The sequence below is a fragment of the Ranitomeya variabilis genome, chromosome 3 (genome assembly GCF_051348905.1).
Source record: "Ranitomeya variabilis isolate aRanVar5 chromosome 3, aRanVar5.hap1, whole genome shotgun sequence".
Lineage (NCBI taxonomy): Eukaryota > Metazoa > Chordata > Amphibia > Anura > Dendrobatidae > Ranitomeya > Ranitomeya variabilis.
In genome coordinates, this window is record NC_135234.1 from 43,079,383 (window position 1) to 43,097,959 (window position 18,577).

The window sequence follows — 18,577 nt, forward strand, 5'->3', positions numbered from 1 at the left end:
TGTTTAAAATACTCTAAGAAGATAATGGCGTAGTGGTGATATTTGCTAACTTAATAATGGCATTTAAAAAAAATTGTGGCTTGTGCGTTGTATACATTTCTTTTATCTCTGACATTTCTGAGCTTCCTTTAGGAATTCCAGAAATTGCATTATCTGCAATTCCCTGATACACTGTCATTAGTAGACTATGGCTTCCTGAAGGAGCAATCGAAAGCTATAGGAAGGGCAGCCACAGGGAAATCGTATTCCCTGCCGTTGTGGTTTGAGCCTGTCTTCAAACTATAATTGCCGGATTAGACTTTTATGAATTTTAAGATGTTCTGTATTGTTTCTTTATGCTGTTAGAATAATGCTTCTCAATTCGGGTTCACTCTAGTAGTTCTGAATTATACCCTGTAACCACTCTGCAGGGGAGACCACAAAACCGCAAAGGCAAGTTGTGTGGATATGCTGAGATCTGACATGAAGTAACCGGCCCCCTTTATCTATACAGCAAAAAGTTGGGCGATCATCACATGGACCTGGCCAGTCACTTTTACCACTTGGGCATTGGCCATCAATCAGAAGCGACAAAACAAGTTATGTAAACACATACCATTTGTAATGTTATTGTTACTAGGGCCCCCAATACTTATTAGGCTGATGTCGGCCAAACCCCCCACTATTGACATGTTCAGCCGACAGTTTAATGTGTATGGTATCTCCGGACAATTGATTGGTGGGGGAAATATTGATCGGGCACGTCTGATTTCGAACTACCGATTGTATTCCGAAGACGAGCCTCTCTCAAGTAGAGAACACAGGAGAGCTCGGCCGAATAAAAGCTCTTGTGTATGGGAGAGCCGGCCGAGATGGCTGCCGAACAACCAACAGCCATCTAATGTGTATATTGGCCTTTAGCCTAAACCCTCTTACCACTAGCACTCAAGGCCAGAGAAATACAAATAGTGTTGTAAGAGATCGTGCAAACATCCGTACTTTCAGACCAAGTGTGATCGGATAAAACATCGGATCGCACTCAGACCAATGTTATTCTTTGGGGAAGTGCACTTGTCTGATTGTTTTTCTTTGGACAGAGTCCACTTGATGAAAATATCATTGCATGCCTTTGTTGGGATCTGATATTTGGCCCTGCGAGTCAATGAGTGCGTGAAAGAAACCAGGCTGCACTAGGATAAGATGTGATAATGCTATTACAGTGGTGCCCTTAGCTAGTGCACCAGTTATATGGGTCACATCATCAGCAGAATAAATGCACACTTCAACTATCAATCAAACATGATAACATAGTGGTGCCTTTAGCTAGTGCACCAGTTGGATGGATATCATCATCATCAGCAGCAGAATAAATGCACACTTCAACTATCAATCAAACATGATGGCCTAGTGGTGCCCTTAGCTAGTGCACCAAATCAATGGATATTATCACCAGCTGGATAAATGCACACTTAGACTATAAATCAAACATGACGGCAGAGGAAAGTATTGCTTTCACGTATGGCTTGGTAGAATCATGGCCATAAGCACAAGGTATAATCGGACTGCATGGCCATTAGGGAAATCTATCAAGACCACTCCTTTCCACCAGAATGGAGAACTGTTCTGGCGGGCTAAGCCTGTCCGTACATTTAATGGGAGACAATTAAAAATAATGTTGCAGGGACGATGTGTAGCCAGACATGGCTTCAAAGAACTTGCATGTTCTGATGTTACAGTGACCTTGTCTGATTGCTTACATGAAACGGGTGTAATGTCCCTTTAATGTTCCTGAGAGTAAAAAATTAAAATTGAAAAGGCTCCAAACCTGCAAAACAGGTTAGGTGTTAGGCTGACATAGAGAAGGGATTATGTCTTAAGTATGGGATGAGTGATCCGGTTGCTTTGCGCTGTAGTAATTCATACCTTGGGAATGCATGTGTGCGTGGAGAAGGGGCAATTACAGGTGCAGAGCGGGAGTACGACAAATGAGGTTTTGCACCAGAATGGAGAAAATGGCTAATTACCCACACACATCCCCCACATGCAGGTTATGACATATGGCGCCCGTAGGTCTGTGTCAGCTAAACATGTTTCCTCACTGACCCAGTTTTCTTATCCACTTGACCCTTTGCACATATTTTCCATACGTTCTTTCATATACCGTTAAGAGTAATGATACAGTTGTATATCCAAAAACATTCCAAAAAAGAGAGAAGATAAAATAATATAGGCAAGTAATAATAATACATGTAAAGCGCCTTGGAATAAGTGGCACGATAATTATTAATAATAATACATACAGTCATGGCCGAAAGTGTTAACACCCCTGAAATTATTCCAGAAATTTAAGTATTTCACCTGTAAAATTATTGCGATTATATGTTTTGTTTTTTGTGTTTTTTTTCCATTGTGTGTATTGGAACAACACAAAAAAAAACTGAGAAAAAAGGCAAATTGGACATAATTTTATGCATAACACCCCAAAATGAGACAGACAAAATTGTTGGCACCTTCCCAAAATTGTAGGTAAACCACTTTGTTTCAAGCTCACATGTGGCAAGTAACAGGTGTGGGCAATATGAAAATCACTCCTGAAACCAGATAAAAAAGGGAAAAGTTGACGCAATTTTTGCACTGGATGTCTGTGTGTGCCACACTAAGCATAGAGATTGGAAAGGGGAGAAGAGAACTGTCTGAGAACTTGAGAACCAAAATTGTTGAAAAATATCAACAATCTCAAGGTTACAAGTCCATCTCCAGAGATCTTGATATTCTTTTGTCCATGGTGCGCAACATAACCGCGAAGCTGACAACCCATGGCACTGTAGCTAATTTTCCTTGATGGCAGAGAAAAATTAGTGGAGGGTTCCAACGCAGGATAGTCCAGATGGTGGATAAGCAGTCCCGATTAAGTTCCAAAGAAATTCAATCTGTCCTGCAGGGTCAGGGTGCATCAGTGTCAGCGCGAACTATCTGTGAACATTTGAATTAAATAGAACGCTATGGAAGGAGATCCAAGAGGACCCCACTGCTAACACAGAGACCTAAAACAGCTAGGCTGCAGTTTGCCAAAATCCACAGTACCTTCATTCAAATATGGTGGAGGTTCAAAGATGTTTTAGGGTTGCTTTAATAACCCTGGCACTGGATGCCTTGATTCTCTGCAAGGCATCATGAAACCTGAGGATTACTAAGGGATTTTGGGTCGCAATTTAGTGCCCAGTGTCAGAAAGCTGGGTTTGCATCCTAGGTCATGGTCTTCCAGCAGTTCAGTGACCCCAAACATACTTCAAGAAGCACCCAGAAATGGATTGAAACAAAGCGCTGATTAGTTCTGAAGTGGCAGCAATGAGTCCGGATGTAAATCCTATTGAATATCTGTGGAGAGATCTTAAAATTGCAGTTGGGAGAAGGTGCCTTAAAGTGAGACACCTGGAGCAGTTTGCGAAAGAAGAGTGATCCAGAATTCCAGCTGAGAGATGTAAGAGCTTATTGATGGTTATATGAAGCGACTGATTGCAAGAATTTATTCCAAACCATGCGCAACCAAATATTAAGTTGAGGGTACAATAATTTTGTCTGACCCGTTTTTGTTTGAAATTATGTCTAATTTGCGTTTTGTGCTTTTTTGGTTTTTAGTCTATTGTTCAAATACACATAAAAGAAATAAACTTGTATAACAAAACGTGTAATTGCAATAATTTTCTGGGAGAAATACTTCCTTTCCTGGAACAATTTCAAGGATGCCATCACTTTTGGCCATGACAGTATACAGGTGCTTTTCACAAAATTAGAATATCGTCAAACAGAGTGATCTATTTCCAGTGTTTATTTCTGTTAATGTTGATGATTATGGCTTACAGCCAATGAAAACTCAAAAGTCATTATCTCAGTAAATTAGAATAATTAACAAAAAACACCTGTAAAGGCTTCCAAAGTGTTTATAAAGGTCCCTTAGTCTGTTTCAGTAGGCTCCACAATCATGGGGAAGACTGCTGATTTGACATATGTCCAGAAGGCAGTCATTGACACACTCCACAAGGAGGGTAAGCCACAAAAGGTCATTGCTAAAGATGCTGGCTGTTCACAGAGTGCTGTATCTAAGCATATTAATGGAAGGTTGAGTGGAGGGAAAAAGTGTGGTAGAAAAAGATGCACAAGCAACTGGGATAACCGCAGCCTTGAAAGGATTGTTAAGAAAAGGCCATTCAAAAATTTGGGGGAGATTCACAAGGAGAGGACTGCTGCTGGAGTCATTGCTTCAAGAGCCACCACACACAGATGTATCCAGGACATGGGCTACAAGTGTCACATTCCTTGTGTCACGCCACTCATGACCAATAGACAATGCCAGAAGCGTCTTACCTGGGCCAAGGAGAAAAAGAACTGGACTGTTGCTCAGTGGTCCAAGGTGTAGTTTTCAGTTGAATATAAATTTTGCCTTTGATTTGGAAATCAAGGTCCCAGTGTCTGGAGGAAGAGTGGAGAGGCCACAATCCAAGCTGCCTGAGGACTAGTGTGAAGTTTCCACAATCAGTGATGGTTTGGGGAGCCATGTCATCTCCTGGGGTAGGTCCACTATATTTTATCAAGACCAAAGTCAGCGCAGCCATCTACCAGGAAATTTTAGAGCACTTCATGCTTCCCACTGCTGACAAGCTTTTTGGAGATGGAAATGTCATTCTCCAGCAGGACTTGGCTCCTGTCCACACTGCCAAAAGTACCAATACCTGGTTTACAAACAACAGTATCACTGTGCTTGATTGGCCAGCAAACTCGCCTGACCTTAACCCCATAGAAAATCTATGTAGTGCAGCTGATTTTTAGACTCGTGTATCTCCATGGTAACAGACAACGAACAACTCTTCGTAGTCTGATCCTGCATCCATTTTCCATTCCATCATTCCTTATTAGAGAAGAGAGGATCACTTTACGTGTCCACAGTCCAGGTCAATGCTCTGTGGGTCTTAATAGTAGCTGAGTGATGTTCCTTACTCTTTGGGATCCCAGGCTCAGTGTATAATTTACTGGGCTGATACATTGTGCGCCACACAGGTCAACTAATAAAATGTTGCTGGGGTATCCGGGAAGCACTAGAAATTCACACAGCTCCTGTCTGTTCAGAGAACACTGACCTAAATCGTGGACCGTAAGCAGGAAGTAAGAGGTAGACGTTTACCTGCTGGATCAGACTACACAGCGTTTGTTTGTAGTCTGTTACCATGGAGATACATAGGTCTTTCTAGCAGCTGTACACATAAAACGGTACAAATTTTTTAATCTGGGCTAATTACAAAGTTGCTTTATTTTTCATTTTAGATGCACTGGAATTAAAAACCAGGTTACAAAGGTGTACATGGTGTTCCAAATAGATCTTTTAGTTCGATATCACCTTACGTAAACCATGATCAAGTATAGTGTGCCCGGGCCAGGTAGCAGTGCTCAGAGCTAGTCTACCTGTCTGAGGCAGTCAGTCAGCAGCCCCAGCTTACTGCCACCCGGTGTAGTAGACTCCTGTTCTTCTTTAGTGCATTGAATTCATTTAGCTTGACTTCATTTGATCTCAGGTTTGCACTAGTGACAGTCTGGAGATAATTGGTTAACCTAGCTTGGCTCCGGGTCTAAACACACACAAGTCCGAGAGAAAGAGACAGGTCTGTGAACACTGCAGCTAATGGTGGACAAGAGGAATAAAGGAACTGATGAAGCAGCTTATCGCTTTGAAAAGCAATTGCCAGAATGCTGTGTCTGCAGCGGCGGACGACGGCACAGGGGTGTAAAGCTGTAACTGTGATGAACTAGCTCCGTACAGAAACAATGGCTCTAATCTGAGAGAGAACATCTGGGAAATTGTGTCATCTGCTGGCCGAATATTCAGACACTGTTTGGTTTCATCAGTTATTTAGCTTTAGAGGCTCCTAAATATATTCCAATAATGTGTTCAGGTCTTTGCATCAGGTTGTGAGCATCTGACTAAGGCATGCACCTAAAGGAATTGTCCAAAATAAGAAAAAAAAAGCCTTTCTTTGCCTTTAGAAATAGCGCCACACTTCTCTACTGGTGGCATCTTTACAGTACCAGTAAAGCCTATGAGATTTCAGAAATCTATGCACACACATTGTTTTTTTTAAAAAAAATGCCTAGTGTGAACTTACCCTAAAAGGCTATAGTGGGAGTCCAACATCTGAAAACCAGTCACAAGAACCAATCCAGGTAACGAGAATAATGATGAAATGAAACTTCCTAGTGAGATCGATAAAAGAGATACTTGATGCCGTATGCTTGTAGAATTGCATCCTAAGGTTTACAGCCCAAGAAAAGTCTTGGGCGGAAAAGTTCCAAATGGATTAGAACGGTATGGGATCATTTGAAGATTGCATATGAGTCAAATCTGAGAATTTTCTTTGCAACATAGACAATAAATATAAATAAAACAAGCAAAACTTAAGCGATAGAAAATTGAGTCAGTTTAATGAGGATAGGCATATTTATCAATCTCTCTAATTTTAAGACAGTGTAATCTTAGAGAGTAAAGTAAAGCCATGTAGGTAATGGCGCTGTAATACTGATTACATTGATACCTTTGGCTCTTTGTCCATCACCATTTGAAGTTTTCTGCTAATTAGATTTCGGTGCACAGGGGCCGGACCGTGCACTGGGTCTTCTCCTCCCTGTCTGCGATTCCAGCCCTTCTGCTGCCTCCGGTCTGGGAATGGCAGGTCACTGCTGAGATTTCAGATGGAGAAGGCAAATCATTCACTGACCGAAGCCAAGTAAAGGGGCTTAGAAACAATTTTTTGTAGTCAGTTTTTTATTAAATGGGAACTATATATCAACAAAGGTAAAGTGTACAGCAGAGTGATATATTATTTGATTTGGACCTTACAAAAAAAAAAGCTGTTGGTTACAGACACTTACTCTTTTTATGAGGCTGTATAGGTTGCACCTGTGGTGTTTCAATGTGGGGTTAATAGTTTCCCTTTCCACAGTGTAGTGAACCGATACTGGAAGGCAAAGTGTGTAAAACTTTGGTATATTGTTTATATTGTACACACAAATTATCAAGGGTATTAGCTGGGTGCACTTACTCCTTAATAAGGTTGTACAGTTTACACTTGGGATGTTCTTATGTGAGGTTTTGGTATTTGTCTTTCCACAGTGTGGTAAATTGATGCTGGTGAGTAAACAAAGTAGAGAATAAAGTGATTTGCAAGCAATACACTAGAATAGTAGGAAGTTACTGGCCACAATAATTGCAGTGGTATTAATAGGAATTAGTTGGCACTCACCACATGTTTGCTTATGAAGGTACCCGCGGTGAGGTAGGCAAGGTAGTCCACTGGATACGGTGCCGATAAAGTAACCCGCTGAGCTGGGAGGGTTAGAGTCCGGTGTGCGTGCCAGAGGTCGCGGTTCCTGGACGAGAACGTACCGGCGAGTGGTGAGGAGGTACCAGCGCCTCGTGTGCCCCGGCCAGAAGCAACGCTGAGGATGCGCTGCCGAGATGGGGCAGAGCTAGTGTGACGTCACAGAAAGCAGGGACGGGTGCGCGAGAGAGACAAGCTGCCAACTAGTTTCGAGAGGTAACTCCCCTCTTCGTCAGGGCTATCACTTTGCCTTCCAGTATCGGTTCACTACACTGTGGAAAGGGAAACTATTAACCCCACATTGAAACACCACAGGTGCAACCTATACAGCCTCATAAAAAGAGTAAGTGTCTGTAACCAACACCTTTTTTTTTTTTTTTGTAAGGTCCAAATCAAATAATATATCACTCTGCTGCACACTTTACCTTTCAGCAAACCACTGTAACCAGGTGTAACCCTTCACTCACAAGGGACCCCAGACAACATAGTAATAGCCATATCAAAAGTAAGTACATTGATATTCCAGTTTCGGTTTAGCGCGGTGGTTAATAGTATTATTAGTATTATTAATCAACTGGTTTAATTTTTAACAGAGTTTTGCACAGAACCTGTTTATGGGTTGAACTAGATGGACTATGGGTTGAACTAGATGGACTTACAGTCTTCCTTCAACCTTAATAACTATGTAACCACCTGCAGCTTCCGTGGCTTCCTACCTCATCCTTCCAGGTGAACAAGCGCCAGTGTATATACGTTTTTATTTTTGAATATATCAACAAACTTTGTATGAATCAATAGTACAGGCGTATACAAGAAACTTTGTAATATACCTGATTAGAGAAGTCTACTTTCTTCCCTTTTTATGAGTCACTCCTTTCTCTCCCTGCTGCCTTTTAAACACATGAAAAAACCGCTCAAATCAATCTTGCTCAGACAAGAAAGGTTTACTGTCTCACTGTGGTGTCAGGTTGCACAGCCAATTATACTCTATGGTGAGGAAGATGGGTGCGGAGCATGGAGCAGAAACAGGCAGAGGGAGGCATTGAAAAATCTTGTTTAGCTTTCTAACAAGTCTTTTACCTCAATCCAGAGCTGAGTTCACATCTACGCAGCTTAGTACTGTTGTATAATTTCCTACATACTGCTGGTGATTTTGTCTGCCTGCTAAAAAAGAAAAAATGAGTGAAGAATTCGTCTTAGTGAGAGGTGGTCTATTAGAAACATCATAGCTGCTAGTCTCTTCTCACCATCTCCAAGTCAATTGCATAACTAAAGGGGTTGTCTGGTGAAAACAAGTTAACGCCTAAGTATAGGATAGATGATAACTTATTGATTTATGGTGGCCCTTCACAAATAGGCAGAAAGCGGAATATTTGTTATAATGGAGAATGTGTGCATGCCAAAATGTCCCTCCATTCACTCTTGAGAGGGCTGCCAGGAAAAAGCCGAGTGCTTCGCAGCCCCAAAGGGAATGAATGGATCAGCCATTGAGCATGCACACTGTTTCTCCATTCTATTGCAGATGGAAGTACCACATTCTGCAAATTAGTGCGGGTCCAAGCAGTTGGACCTCCACCAACCAATAATTTGTCATCTGTCCTGTGGATAAGTGACAGCTTGTTCTCAATGGACAAATTATTCTGAAAAGTCACATGAAAGTGTGGTTACCCTCTAAACTTTTTTTAAATTTATTCATATAACAAATACGGTAGATTTTGGCTATTGAGCCTCACATAGGCTGACATGTGTTCTGTAGAGATCAACTCTCAGCAGTTGTCCCATTATCATCACAGGCGACCCTTATATAACACAGTATCCACCATTGACAACTCACCTCCTTCCCATAAAGACACGGTTGGGGGAGTTGGTGTGGAAGAACATGACCAACCACACAGAGCCCATACTTAAACTAACGGAGATTGTGAGCCCAGCCCTTCCTTCCAACATCAGGGTCTGACCTCTTCTGGATGAAGCAGTGAAAATTCCCACAGGCACCCTCAAAGTCTTGTAGAAGGCTTTTACAGAAGAGTGGAGGCTATTATAGCTGCAAATTGAGGAGCAGCTCCATATTAGGGTGCAGACAGACGTCCGTATAGATCCGACCACTGTGTTCGGACTGGCCGGCGGCTCTCCTTACCCGGACATGCCAGCTGGATAGAAATCTATGATGCCTTCATGCTTGGGTAGGGAGAGCTGCCGGCCAGTCCGTGCACTGCGGTCCGATCTCGGTATTTATACGGCCGTCTGACTGTCACGTTCTCTTTAAATTAGTGAAACAATGAGTTTTGTCATTTTAGCCGATATCTAGTTTATAATGTGTTTGGTGTTTTGTTTCCGAGCGCCGTCTTCTCCTTGTGCTATAATGCCGTCTCTGTGGTTGTGTTGGATCACCAGTTCATTATTGCTCACAAATTGTTCTCCGGTCGAATATTAAAGTAATCAGTTATGAGATAAGTATGTGCAGATACAAAGTCTTTCTGGGCTCTTTCTATTTTAATATAGTGAATTTAATACTGGAGATTAGAATTCTTCCTTCGTTTAGAAGCACAATGCTCTCTACATCTTAATTGAAAATACCGACTTCAAAAAACATTTAGATGCAAAAGAGCAAATTTCTTGTGGAGATGAATGTCTCCGATACGCCGTGCAGACAGCGGAGACAAAGACACACTCAGTAAGTCAGGAACGGTTTTGGGTTGTTTTTTTGTTTTTTTTTCAATGGTTCATTTCAGGTTTCAAATAATTTGTCATTGTTTTTAAAGGGGCAATATAGGTTAGACGATGCCCTCCGTCATTCTTCTGCTGCAGATCTTCAACAATAGATGAATGAATTTGAAGGAAGCTACTACCCAAGCCACTTTGATTCATGTTGGAATTTACGGTTTTGTTTGTATGTTTTCCTCTGTCACAATTTTTTAGTCTGAAAGTTCACTCTGCACTGTCGGTGATATCAGTGAAAGCCTCTGGATCGTTGGCAGGAGCAGTCTGTGCCGGCAGAGATCAGCACCGGGCACATCAGGCAGGGAGATGGCAACTACCTGCATGTTAGCTGATGGTTTTGTACATGGACTTTCTGCTTTATGCCAATTTTGGGTATTCATGTCACATACTTTTCCTCTACTTCGTACCGTTTTGTCGTGAACGTGATTGATTTGGAGCTACGGCGCTGCTTGCCCGCCAAGTGTCATTACATATTTCAGATAATTTGTGTTCGCCATAGATAAAGAAGAATTTTCCTTTAAATGACAAGATTAAGCATTTAAATGGTTTTCACAACTTTTGTCAGGTAAACCGACATGAATTTAAGACATCAAAGATTCTGAAAGTGACCCGCAGACTGCTTCGGTTATTATTTCAGTACCCTGCTGGGTACAAGCCATGCAATTAGTTACATCTCTCTTAGGCAAAGCTATAAATCCTGACCACAAGAAATAAAGCTCTCCAAAATAATTGCATGATTTCCCTGCATTCAAGAATAAGATTTTCTACAGCTCCGTAGCTTCAAGGAAGAATTCAGGGTCAGATAAGCCCACCAGAGAACGGGAGGGTCCTGCAGCTCAGACTCCGCACAGTAATAAGCCTCAAAGGTCCAGTAGATGACAATTCGAGGGTGACCTTGATGCCAATTACTCATCTCTAGGATGAATTTTAATCGGGTTGATTCACAAATTACATATCATACCTTATTTGTGATAATGGAAGAACAAGTGGACTTGTACATGGTCTGTATTCGTGAACGATGGTCTCTCAAAATCAGGTCTGTTCGGCCTAAGGGACCCCAGTACTGCACTTCCTAAAATAAAAAGGACAGTTAATACTGTTTTGATTTAAAAAAAACTTAAAATACGTCCCACCATGACAAGGTGTACCCAAATTGGGACGGGAGTGTAAAATATATAAAAGGGAGGAGGGCCATGTGCTTCTGTGAGCATTTTCTTGAAGAGTCTGTAAAGTGTTAGTATGGCCAAGAATCGTTTTCTCGAATAATCCGTCTCATATGAGTGATGATTAGTGATGAGCGAGTGTACTTGTTGCTCGGGTTTTCCCGAGCACGCTCGGGTGGTCTCCAGAGTATTTTTTAGTGCTCGGAGATTTAGTTTTCATCGCGGCAGCTGAATGATTTACATCTGTTGGCCAGCTTTGATTACATGTGGGGATTCCCTAGCAACCAGGCAACCCCCACATGTACTCAGCCTGGCTAGTAGCTGTAAATCATTCAGCTGGGGCGATGAAAACTAAATCTCTGAACACTAACAAATACTCGGAGATCACCCGAGCGTCGAGTACACTTGCTCATCACTAGTGATGATCTACAACATTTCGATATTTTAAATATTGCACCTTTACACAGGCTGAGAATCCGAAGAGATAGTTTTTGAAGGAACATTTGTTCTTTTCTGAAGCAAGCATGGCAGCTATAAACCAACGAATGAACAAATGCTTTTTCAACGGCTGATCACTTTCAGTGGATCTCCTGCTGACAATACGGGGACTGAATAATAGTATTAACAATTATTTGTCCCCATACAATTTGCACTGGCCCATGTAAAAGGGTGCCGATCTATTTGTGAGATCATTGATCTCACTTGTTATGGCCGCCTGTCTAAATGTGCCATAGAGGGAGCCTGACGGGTGATGCATGTACCCCAATCCACGAGCAGCATGTTTTAGACAGTGGTGCCACGATTTCAGCCATCTGTGTTTGTCTCTGGAACGCTGTGATGTTTCCGAGAAAAACATAGTCTAATAGCCGCCGGGGACCAAGTCGTGCCGGAGCTTAGTCACACAGACGGGTGGCTTCTTCCTGCCCTCTGCCTTGAAGTAACAAGTCTCTCTATGCATTCATGTATAATCAGAGGCCCGTCACTCTAGGGCAGCGGGCAGGGAGAAGCTGATGGAGACCGAGCCGCTCTTGAGACTAGTCAGACAGGCGAGTCCTCAGCGGCTTGTTCCGCCCGCTGCCCTGGAGTGATAGGCCTCTCTTTATACACTCATGTATGGAGAAACGTGTCACTCCAGAGCAGCGGGTGGAGAGAAGCTACCTGTTCATCTAGTCTCTAGCATGGCCCTGTCCTCATTAAACTATGTTTTTCTCCAAAGCATTTCAGAGTTAAACATGTACGGCTGGAATCATGTAGCCACTGTCTGATACATGCTGCCTTGTTGATCGAGCATTATGCATCAGCTGGTAGGTTCCCACTTAAAACGATCCCCTAGCTATGTAATATAATATGAGGACTTCCGATATTGACCAGAAACTCTTAATGGCAAGCTGGATTTTTCTCAATGACTTACTGTCAATCCCAAGAAGAGCGAGATCCCATTCCCATTGCTTGGTGGACAAATGGTGGATACCAAAATACAGTTTAATGTCTCCTTGATGTTTTCTAGAAGATATTCACTAGAAAAAGCCCTTTAAGACTAGCATGTTCAGTTGTATGGATGTAAAACCTTTATGTCTTCTTTCTATAATCTGTTTGCCTCCTCCCAGAGCTCCACTGTTAATCTTGTTGAGGTGTGATAATCTTCTCATATGTGACCTTCTAGGAAGGGGATTTGGTGACGACATAGAGCATGAAAATTTGAATATCTTGAAGATGCCGCATAAATATTAGCAGCCACAAGATCCTACGAATGCCTGAGCCTTGTCCTTCAGACTCACTTTGTAGAAAATCACTAGCGCACTTTTTGCTATTCATGGCCTTAATAGCTTTTCATGGCTGGTAGTCTTGGGAGCAGTAGGCACTGCCCCATCTCTTCTTTACCATGTGTGTACCTACTTACGGTAAGGTTGACTTGTTGGTTTCTCATAATATTAGCGGCAATGCCCTCTAATTTTTGCTTAATAATATGGGAGTAATTTCCCAAGTTACTTTTGCTGAAAGTTAACTCCTCGAAAAGGAGATTGTTGAGTCTTCCAACTGGAGGTTTCTTTGTGTACCATTGTATAACATGTTGAAGCTGAAGATGTGCACACTTACTTTTGGATAAAAAAAATCCCAAAATGTCTTATACTTGGGGTATAACAGGGATAATAACCAATAATGCCATTGCATGACAATGCAAACCTCTCCTGTCAATCAAATGTGTAAAATACTGGTTGCAGCACAAGCAGAGTGTTCTGTATCGGTGTAAGGCAGTGACCTCACGGATCTTCACCAAAGGGTAGTAGATTGAAAATATTTGGATTTTTTTGCCTGTTGAATCTGTTAGCTCTCCAAGATTCAAAGTGAAAGTTTGTAAACTATTTTTCAGTGATGACAAAGCCCTTCCAGGACGTCAGGAAGAGGAGGAAGAGGTTGTAGAAGTTGAGGAAGAAGAGGTTGATGACGATGAAGATGATGGAGAAGATATGGAGGAAGAACCTGAAGAACCCTTTGAGGAAGCCACGGAGAGGACTACTAGCATCGCAACAACCACTACTACAACTACAGAATCCGTAGAAGAAGTTGTCAGAGGTAATTACACTATTCATGTCTAACTTTTTTTTTTTAATAGTTCTTAGGCCCAAATTTAGATGTCTTTGAAATGCAGTCTGTTGACTGGACGCGATGTCCGGACCTCACCGAAGTCAATAGCCTCTTATATGCTTTTGAGGTTAAGTTCAGGTCAAGAGACTGGCAGCTTGTCCCTACGTGGACCATGTTTTGACCTTAATAAGGTCCTTATTCATCTCATTTTGGGTCATACAGTATTTAAGGACAAATACTTTAGAAGAACACAGTATTTTTATTTATTTTTTTTAAAAGTGAAATTCTGATAATCCATCGTACTTAGGTGCCCACTTATCGGACATGGTTAACTACTGAAAATTAAAGGGATTCTCGAGGATATTGAAAAAGTTTCCCAGAAGCAGGATTTGTTATAAAGTAATATACAAACCATTACTTACTTGATTAATCCCGCTCCACTCCAGCACCTCCATTTTGATAACCGCGCCAGTCCTGTAGTGATGATGTCACATCTGTTAGTCATGTGATCACTGAGGCCAGTGATTGGTGTGACATCATTGTTGAAGGACCAGAAGGGATCAATGGAGCAGCGAAGCTGGGAAAAAAAAGGGGGGATGAACATGTTAATGCTATAAAACAAAATGAATGACGGCGTTTACTGGGCCAGTTATTGGATACCACAATGGGCAGGCCTAGTCCACCAACATGAACATGCATGTACAGCAGGGGCACCAGCTTTCGTTGTCTTGGGACAAATGTTCCTTACCGCGGCCCCTAATATTACTTAGGAGAGCAGCTTCCATTTAAGTCATCACCTGCCCTCTGCCTAGTCCAATTATCTGACCAGCTATAAAGCTGATATCTTATGATAGTCTAGCACAATGGTATGGTTAGGCCTATGCCTCATATGTTTTTCTGAACCAGCAATTGCTGAGTTCATGGATTTTTACTGTATCTTTCACATTTTCAATGCTATAGCTTACTGCCTAATGCCTAGGTTATAGACCGCAGCAGTGTCCGGTTTCCTAGGAATGCTCACTTGCAAACTCTTAACTATAGAGCTTGTAAGCGCTGCTCGGGAGCTTCAGTGACCCCATGCTCCTGCCATGTGCATTGACAAATCTGCCTTTGCTTGCAGCTTCAGAGGATGCACCTTTCGGGCCAGTGACCTAGCCATGCCACTGTTCTGAACTATTAGTGTACTTCATAGGCGAGTATCGCTTGATTAGTGCTTGTAAAAACAAGCTTCACTCAGTTTCAGAGAGTTACACATTTGTTTCTTTTGGAGCGCACTATGTGAAATCTCTGCTAGCAGAGCAAGTGGACTTTTCTCCAGTCTTCTCTGGGGGGCATTCGTTTTCGCCCCTTCCCAGATTCTGCCAATCACAGGTCAGCAGCTAATCTAGAAGCTTGGCAGCCTTACACTTTGCTGAGCTGTGAGGGGCAGCATCTGAGAGGGGATATAAAAGTTCAGGTCCACAGAGAAGACTGTGAAGAAATGCCAAGTTGCATTGCAAGCAGAAATTTCACATAGTGCGCTCCAGAAAAAAACAAATGTGAATATCTCTGCAATAGAATGACGCGGTGCAAAACGGAAAAAAGCGACAGAATCAGGGGCGCTTAGAAAGTTTTCCAAGAAGTTTTTTTAACTCAAATTTTATGAGCAAGTAACAGGTGCTCTTTAATCATAAGGTATGCATTGCCGTCCTCCTTAGCTGCTGGACTGTAAGCACGAGAATAACTCTAAAACTATGTGACTGCAATGATGTAATAAATGGAGCACTTTTCCTTCATACCTGTATAATAGTGAGCGTTATTAAAACTCTTATAAGAAGTTATGTCCAGGGAGCAATAACAAAACATCATGATCCTGGATGAAAAAAACATCTCGTCCTCGGTATTGCGCTTTTTTATGCTTTCGGTTTATAACAAACATCATATTTTACGTTAGTTTTATGAACAATTAAAGTTTGACTGATATTTTATTTTTATTTTATAGTTTTATTTTTATAACACGTTTATTTATCGCTAGATTATATTATTACTGCCGCGTGAATGCTTCTGCTAACGCATTTCTTCCGATTTGATGGTTATGTCATGAAACTGAATGTGAATTATTGTTGCATTTACCTTTTTGTATGGAGATTTATCACTCCTGATTTATGAGCCTTACATGGTAAAATATAATTTATTTTCTTCTTATCCTTTATTATCTACGTATGTGCAAGATATGGGGAAATTCTTCATTTTAAGGCAATGTAATGCAAGAAACGGTCAAAAGTCTTATTGCAAATGTCCCCTAGTTTTGTTTTGTTTTTTAAACAAATTGAAACACATTTTTTGGGCTGTCTTATGATTCTAAGGAAAGTTCATATTCCATTAAATACCGTAGATATTTTGGACCACTTGGGGCTGATGTGTTTACTTTGAAAATACAAGCCATACTAACTGTGCAATCATTTTTCAAAGTTTCTTTACCTACCTAAAAAAAAGACATAGAATAGTTGAGCGAGAGTTTGTAACTTTTTTTTTTATCTGTTTTCATCTCAACTCCTCTTTCTGATCACAACAAAGATCAGCTCAACTTTCATCTGGTCATAAATCAGCCGAGAGGTGCTGAAAGAAAGACAGATAAGAGTTACAATCTCCCCGTCGGCATGAGCTCACCGAAGCATTCTTTGTGAACTTATTTTGCAGCAATGGGCGATGCATTATAAAGACTATGGAAAGCAAGCGGTGCAAAATTTTTAGTGGAATCCTATTGCAATTTTTTTTTTTTTTACTTGAAGAACATGTAATTAATGTAAATAAAGAATGCCTTAAATATGTCCCATTTCCTTTGAGGGTATGTGCACACGTTCAGGTTTTTTCGCGTTTTTTCGTGATAAAAACGCTATAAAAACTCATTAAAAACGCATACATATGCATCCTATCATTTAGAATGCATTCTGCAATTTTTGTGCGCATGATGCGTTTTTTTCCGTGAAAAAACGCATCACGGTAAAAAAAGCAGCATGTTCATTAATTTCGCGGATTTTCTGCGTTTTTCCCGCTATTCTATGCATTGGGACAAAACGCAAAAAAAACGAGTCAAAAATGCAAAAAAAAAACATGCGGATTTCTGGCAGAAATGTCCAGTTTTTGTCAGGAAAATTTCTGCAAGAAATCCTGACGTGTGCACATACCCTAAAGCAGCTTTTTTGGGGACTGTTTTCAATCCGTTAAAGGGAACCTGTCACCTGAATTTTGCGGGTCCTTTTTTGGGTCATATGGGCGGTGTTTTCGGGTCTTTTATTAACCCCTTTTTTTCCCGCTGGCCGCACGCTGGTCACGAAATTGACTTGACGTTGATTCGCTTTCCTCCCTAGTTAACGCGTGCGCAAAGCAATCTTGTCTTGAGCACGCGCAGTATGCTTTGCCCAACTGCAGGCAAAGCCGAAAACCATTAGTGCGCATGTGCCGGAAGTATTTTGCTGTGTTCCAGGACATAGTGCTGCGGCGCATGCGCACTAATGGATTTCGGCTTTGCCCGCAGTTGGGCAAAGCATACTGCGCGTGCGCAAGGCAAGATTGCTTTGCGCACGCGTTAACTAGGGAGGAAAGCGAATCAACGTCAAGTCAATTTCGCGACCAGCGGGAAAAAAAGGGGTTAATAAAAGACCCGAAAACACCGCCCGTATGACCCAAAAAAGGACCCACCAATTTCAGGTGACAGGTTCCCTTTAAAACTAAAAATTGATAGGAATTAAAAACAAAGAATCTAGTGGATCATGAACAGACCTTGATGAAATATAATGATAAAAAATGGAAGCCAATGATGCCAATGTGACCATAGCTGGTAATTTATAGTATCCTCTTTCACTGGGAATAAGATTAAAGGGAATCTGTCAGCAGGTTTTTGCTTTGTACTCTGAGAACAGCATGATGTTGGAAACAGAGAGCCTGATTCTAGGATGTCACTAGGTTGTGGTTTGCTGTTTCAAACAATCAGTGTTTTATCAGCAGGAGATTATCACTACAGGACTAAGTGTCTCGTGCCTCCTAGTCTAACCACACTCCCAGCACTGATTAGCAGCTGTCACTATAGTGTACACAGAAAGCAGCCAATCAGTGTTGTGGGCAGGGTTATACACAGCTCAGCATTTGAGCTCTGATAAATTTACAGCAGAGAAAACACTGATTGTGTCACAACTGCTCTACCTAGTAAACTAAGTGACACATTGCTGGAATCAGGGTCTCTATCCTGACATGTGCTGCTGTCTCGTCATGAGCGAACGTGCTCGGATTAGGTGTTATCTGAACATGCTCGTGTGCTAACAGAGTGTCTTCAGCGTGCTTGATTAATATGTTCGAGTCCCCGCAGCTGTTTGACAGTCGCAACACTTGCAGCGGTCACCGGGCTGCTCCCCCACTGTAGCCATCTCAATGATCTCCTAAACAGAAAGGGCCAAATTATTGGGCCATCGGTTTGTCCTTTGCTGCTAAAAGGCTCAGAAAAAAAGAATATCGCTTATTCTTAGAGTACTGGGAGAGCTTTTTTTTTTTAAGGAGGATTTCATAGCAAGCAGTTTGTTAGGATAATTGCAAATATAAATCGCTCTTTTTAGTGCATTGTAGTAATGCGCTGCCATCTTCCCCCTATAAAGCAAATTATCTTTTGTGGGCTTGATACGTGACGTTAATCGCCAGTGCTGTTACACAGCTGCGTGCAAATCTTTATAGTGCACAGAAAACTGATGGATCCGAGGACACTGTTGTGCATATTAAATCCATTGTCTT

General features: G+C 41.6%; 1 protein-coding gene across 4 annotated transcripts in view; it reads left to right on the forward strand.

Annotated features, from left to right (window-relative positions):
- APP (amyloid beta precursor protein) overlaps window positions 1-18,577 on the forward strand; it is a 307,189-nt gene that overhangs the window by 221,571 nt on the left and 67,041 nt on the right. For all 4 annotated transcript variants that reach the window (XM_077294003.1, XM_077293999.1, XM_077294001.1 and 1 more), the window contains exon 6: window positions 13,602-13,804. In XM_077294003.1, the coding sequence (XP_077150118.1) occupies window positions 13,602-13,804 (203 nt within the window). The remainder of the gene's footprint in view (window positions 1-13,601; window positions 13,805-18,577) is intronic.